A 5,933-nucleotide genomic window follows, 5' to 3' on the forward strand; every position below is an offset into this window, starting at 1 on the left:
GTCACAATCTCCTTCATTGGCTTTAATGCGACGAATATTGTCAACATGATGAAATTTTGTATACCTGCTTCCAAATTTTAAAGAAAAACACACAAGGTACTACCGTATTTTCTGGACTATAAGGCGCACCTTCAATAAATGGCCCATTTTAAAACTTTGTCCTTATATAAGGCGCACCGGACTATAAGGCGCACCATTAATGCATCATGTCAGATTTTTAATCCAAATCATTCTCCATTTTATCTTTTTTATTTCAACTTCAGACGCAACAAATTACTTTATAATCACAAAAGAATGATCCATAGTCTTTTTGATTCATGATTCATAGTCTTCAGTGGTCCACTTATGATTGATTTCATGACACAATGCTTCAGGCCAGTTTAAATTTAGAAATTTGGTCCATATATAAGGCTTTTGAGAAAATTTTAGATTTTTAGGTGCGCCTTATAGTCCGGAAAATGCGGTAAATACAGTGTGAAGCCTTTCCTAGCAAGAGTAGGATATGTTGCTAGCTAGTGGGGCAATGCCTGTTTTATCCAGATGGCAGGAGCCAGACCTCATAATATAACATTAACTTTAACAACATGACTCCAAGCAGCCAAGAGTCAATGCGCTACAACGGTTGGTGTTTTAACAACCGTGAATCAAGCGATTCAATGTCAGTCTCTTAGTGGTCTTCAAGCACAGTATCATTTTAATGGGATCCGCAGGGGGGTTACATTATCAACGCTGAGGGTCATGCAAGGGGAGGCCTGTTTCTCGTGAAAATAATGAGGTCACCGGATGTATAACGAGGCGACTGATGTGGCGAGGGCAGATAGCAAGACACGAGGGGATTTCACGATCATTTTGCCATCAATTAGTCCATTTTGGAGTCCCATTTTCTACTACTTTCTTTCTTTTCTGACACTTTTTAAGATGCTATGATTGTATCATCAGCACCAGCGGGGTGTGACAACCCGTTGCTTTTAATCATTCTCAATCAGGAGGGACCGAATCTCGTTGGCTTTCCCTCCCTGCAGTACTCTGGGGAGGCGAGAGACAAAATGGGGAACAATGAAACATGCGTGTAACCTTTTCAAGGGCAGAATGAGCCGTCCGGCATTGAAAGCACTTTAGGAAAAGAAAACCACTCATGCGGTTAATATAGAAGAAAGAGAAGAAAAAGAAGAAGAAGGGGGAAATAGATGAGGAGGCCTGAAAGCCAACTATGATGACTTCTATATATAGCCGCCCCAGTGCGTTGGTGAAGGCCTTGCACTACTAAGACGTCATGCTTTCCAGCTAAAGGGATTTCATAGAGAAAATACAGTGTGTGTGTGTGCATGTGTGTGTCAATGTGTGTGTGTGTGTACTTATATATGTGTTCATTAAGGATGCAGATTAGAGCAAGCAGAGAGAGAGAGAGAGAGAGAGCTGTGTCGCTGCAGGAGATGTGGTGTCCTTAATTACAGAGCAAACAACCACGGGCCTTCTTCCCTTTTGGAATAAATGCTTATGTATTTCTCTGAAGGGCTGCTATTACTAGACTTTTCTACTCAGCGAATTCCAGTAATTAAATTTTACAAAGAGTCATTCGTCTTGTCAGGATTGTATAGATTATTTGGAAGGGGGGGGGGGGGTTCCTTTTGTGTATTCTTTGGAAACATATGGAAATATAATAAGAAAAAAACAGTTTATTGACAGGTGATTTTCATCTTGAAGAAAAATGAATGAAAATTGTGAGGTCACAAAGTGAATTCAAATTTTCTAGATATTACTAGACTTTTCTACTCAGTGAATTCCAGTAATTAAATTTTTCTTGCCAGTATTGTATAGATTATTTGGAGGGGGGGTCCTTTTATGTATTCTTTGGAAACATATGGAAAGATAATAAAAAGAAAAAAACTGTTTATTGAGAGGTGATTGTCATCTTGAAGAAAAATGAATGAAAATTGTGAGGTCACAAAGCGAATTCGATTTATGTAGATGGTGCATAATCTCATCATACAATTGTGTTAATAGATAACAATAGAAAATGTAGTAAATAAGATCATGAGAAGAAGAATAATTGCAATTGCCAGTTGTAGTGAGTTTCAGTGATTATTTAAAACAGAATCATTAGTAAAGTACCTGCAGAAAATGCAATCAAATTTCTATAATCATGATCAGTGATGTGATCATCTCAAGCCATTTACCACCCTATAAATACTGACACCGTTCAAGAGTAGTTCAACATCTGACCAATCACAAACAAGAGTTTAGACCATTGCTGTCCATCAGTTCAGGTCAACTGGCACGGCAGGGCAGAATTTGTCGTAAATTTAATGCTGACTAGCTGAGTTGCTAACCTTTGCAAGTAGCATCAATATGGCAACTAAAATTGGCGGTTACGATGTGCTTTACACAATTGGAATGGGATCCCGTGGAAGATGCCAGAGGATAAGAAGGAAATCTGATGGAAAAGTGAGTAACTTGCATTTGATTTGCACTTGGGCTTAAACCTTTTAAAAGAAATCAAACTGTTCTTCCATTTATTGTGTTCATTTCAAATAACTGACTTTCTTGTTACATAAAGGTTCTGGTATGGAAAGAGATGTGTTATGAAACTTTGAGCAAGAGTGAGACACAGACATTGATCTCCAAAGTGAACCACCAAAAGATGGCGAGGCACCGAAACATTGTGAGATGTTACGACTGCATCGTTGACAGCGCCAACACCAAGATATACGTTGTGATGGAGGAGTGCACCGGTGACAACTTGGCCGGCCTCATTGCATCTGCCTCGAGGGAAAGGTTTTTGCAATTCAGTAGTTACCTCTAACTTTTTATTTGATTACTTAATAGTGTTTCCCAAACCCTGGCTAATCGAAAAATCTGGGGATTTCATGTTGTGTCGATCTGATTGTGCTGCATCAGCACATATTCAGTTTGCTGCTGTGTTCTTTTGATAACAGTGACGCTCTGACGTGGTGCGTTTGGGGACTGACAGAAATCCCAGCGTGTAGTTCAGGATCTGGATTGTTCATTTTCATTTTCACCATATACAGTCAAATCGTGACTGTGATCACCACTCTAACTTTAAACGTGACTTCGTTCTTTGTCGCAATGTTCAATCAATCAATCAATCAATTTATAGAGCTAAAACAGTAAACAAAGTCATGTTGATTCTTTTGGATTTTAATCACAATCACTTTCAATAGTTTATTCCTTGCACTGTCTAAAATATTTTTTAAAAATTGTCATTTTTATTGAAAAAATTAAATACAATTTAAAAATATATATACCGTAATTTTCAGACTATAAGCTGCACCGGACTATAAACTGCACCAGCTAAAACTCGTGATTCCGGGTTCAAAATTTGCAAAAAAGAGTCGCAGCTTACAGTCTGAAATTTAGGGTATTTATTTTTATTCAATTATCTCTTTCCATATATAGATTGTTTTCCTATGTAAAGGTGTGCCATGGATGAAAAAAAAATCGGGAAACACTGACTTAATACACCTGAACCGTGATGTTACATTTTCAAGAAGTATTTTAAATGGACCATATCGTACAAAGTTAAATGACTAGCACGTAAACCTTAGACTTTTTTAAGAAAAAAAAATTACTCTTCTAAGAAAATGTCAACAGACTTCGATGTGCGTGAGGATTCACGGTGACGGATGGCAAAAGGACCTCCTCGGCTGCCCAACAACATGCCTGATCTAAATTAACGCAACCAAGGACCCCTTCAGCTGCTTAAAAACATGCCTTTCTAAAAAAGCAAGACTTTCAACACAACGTGCTTTGGGGGTTAACGCAATTCTGGACCCTAAAGTTCACGTAAAAAACAGATTTTGTTGAAATGTTATTCGATATATTTATGTGCAATATTGTAGGATATGATTGTCGTGTTTATGCATGCTAGGCGTCACTTGGATGAGAAATTCATCCTGCAGGTCATCGCTCAGCTCACATCAGCTCTGAAGACGTTTTACAGGAAGCGTAACGGCAAGCCCATCTTTCATCACAACTTGAAAGCAGGCAATGTCTTCCTGGACAGCGAGCGGAATGTAAAACTTGGAAAGCCTTCTTACACAACCACAGTGAGTGGAATTTTCGTAAGTGGCTGAGTGGGCGGCGCTACCTGTAAGATGTTTCGATATTTTTCTGCGGCATATTTGTTTTCCAGAACCAGATGTCCTTCGATAACAAATGCGATATCTGGTCATTGGGATGTTTACTGTACGAGCTCTGTACTCTCTGGTAATTTTTTCAAACTTTTCTGACATAGTTTCCTTACTAAAAGAGTATCTAATATCGTCATTTCTATTTTCCAGCCGTTACGTTCCTTCCTCGGAACAAAAAGTACTTGCAGAGAAGATACCAGCAAGGACTTTAATAAAAATCCCAGGGCAGTACTCGAAGGAACTGAGCATGCTTCTCAACAACATGCTCAACTTGACGGTTTGTCATCTTTTTTATTTATTTTTTGTCACTATTACACAATCACATAAAAACCACCATGACCTTTTGACTAGGATGACCTGAGGCCATCTATGAAATCCATCCTCCAGAGTAACCTTCTGGCTGAAGTAGTTGAGGAGGAAGCAAAGAAGGCCCAGAGAAGTTCGGAGATAGCTAAGAGGAATAAGATGATACGCTCTGCTCGCAAGAATAAGGAAAACCTCACGCCTGGTGATCCTCAGCTTGTGATGCTCGACAACATTGCTAGAAGGCCCCGGACAGACAGTCAGCACACCAGCCAAGTGGACAAAGACAGAAATGTCTGGCAACTCCGTATTTGACCTTTGGGACGACATGTAAATATTTGGATATCTATAACAGCTGATATATTTCTATATTTTAATGTATTTTTCCCCCATGCAGGAGAAAAGAGTGCAAAGCAGGCAAAGAGAAATGAAATTCATTTGTCTTTTTGCAACTGTCCACTTTTGGGGACATGACAAGGGAGGAAATGAAAAGATCAGGCAACGAGAAATGCTGTTTGGATGTGATTGAGAAAAATATTAAAAGGAAAGGAAGAGCAGATGGTAGCCAAAGTTTTTTTTCTGCTTTTTAATTCATGTGGATGTAATTTAGTGACATTTGTAGCAGGGTCATCACAAACTATGAGCTTTTGTTAAGATGTTTGCGACATTACCTTGATTTGCCTTTAGATGAAAAATACCTGAAATTCCATTTTGAATTATAAACGGTTAGTTTTATGCGGCGTGACATTGGAGTTTCGACCTTAATTGACTCAAGCCGACAGAAATGATTTGTGTTGAAATTGAGCAGAAAGTAGCGGGTACATAAATTGGACTAAAAAAAGCTGCAGAAATGACTCTCTGTAAATGGAGACATCACACTGTGATCAACACAAAAAAAAAAAATGAAGCTCTTATTTTCTGCAATAAAATACTCCTGAATCACACAGGGAGCAGTTGCAGCATTATACAAGTAGTACATTACACACTTTCAAACAATATTGCGACTCTTCCCTCCTCTGTATGTGACATCCATGTTGTAAACTAGCATCCTAAGCAAAACTGCAACTGACCTGTCACCATGGCAGCAATCACACAATTAGCGGGGCTCCCGGGAAATAAAGTGGGAAGAATGAATTCTCGGGGAAGAAAGGATGAGGCTGAAAAGAGGGAGCAAAATGCTGAACAGACAATACAATGAGAGCAACCCGCTAGTCTGTAATAGCATGAATAAAGTATTCCACGTTGCTTATTTGCTAAATTTTAATGCCACACCTCGGGCGGCGTCCACCACCAATATGCATGCCATAATGTTGCTTCATTCATAATGCATGTGCATGATATAAAACCCTATAGGCCCGGGTACTAAACATCACTGATAGGCGGTAAAATCACAAAAGGTACCGTATTTTCCGGACTATAAGCGCACCTACAAAACCTAAAATTTTCTCAAAAGCCGACAGCGCGCCTTATAGTCTGATG

The 5,933-nt window shown here is 39.0% G+C and overlaps 1 protein-coding gene across 1 annotated transcript; it reads left to right on the forward strand.

The window, feature by feature from the left end:
* Positions 1 to 2,349: 2,349 nt before the first annotated feature.
* On the forward strand, positions 2,350 to 5,000 carry LOC148381731 (serine/threonine-protein kinase Nek2-like). The gene is made up of 6 exons (XM_088362667.1): positions 2,350 to 2,445; positions 2,558 to 2,775; positions 3,890 to 4,067; positions 4,154 to 4,227; positions 4,302 to 4,428; positions 4,503 to 5,000. Exons 1-6 carry the CDS (start codon positions 2,350 to 2,352, stop codon positions 4,767 to 4,769), a joined length of 960 nt encoding a protein of 319 aa, XP_088218793.1. The 3' UTR covers positions 4,770 to 5,000.
* The last annotated feature ends 933 nt before the right edge of the window (positions 5,001 to 5,933 follow it).

Source organism: Syngnathus floridae, chromosome 19 (assembly GCF_059516105.1).
Source record: "Syngnathus floridae isolate MCC-2025c chromosome 19, RoL_Sflo_1.0, whole genome shotgun sequence".
NCBI classification, from domain to species: domain Eukaryota; kingdom Metazoa; phylum Chordata; class Actinopteri; order Syngnathiformes; family Syngnathidae; genus Syngnathus; species Syngnathus floridae.

Coding starts and splice junctions, on each gene's coding strand:
- LOC148381731 (XM_088362667.1), top strand. CDS start 2,350: ATGGCAACTAAAATTGGCGGTTACGATGTGCTTTACACAATTGGAATG. Junction 2,776..3,889: donor GCATCTGCCTCGAGGGAAAG/GTTTTTGCAATT, acceptor TATGCATGCTAG/GCGTCACTTGGATGAGAAAT. Junction 4,068..4,153: donor AGCCTTCTTACACAACCACA/GTGAGTGGAATT, acceptor TTTGTTTTCCAG/AACCAGATGTCCTTCGATAA.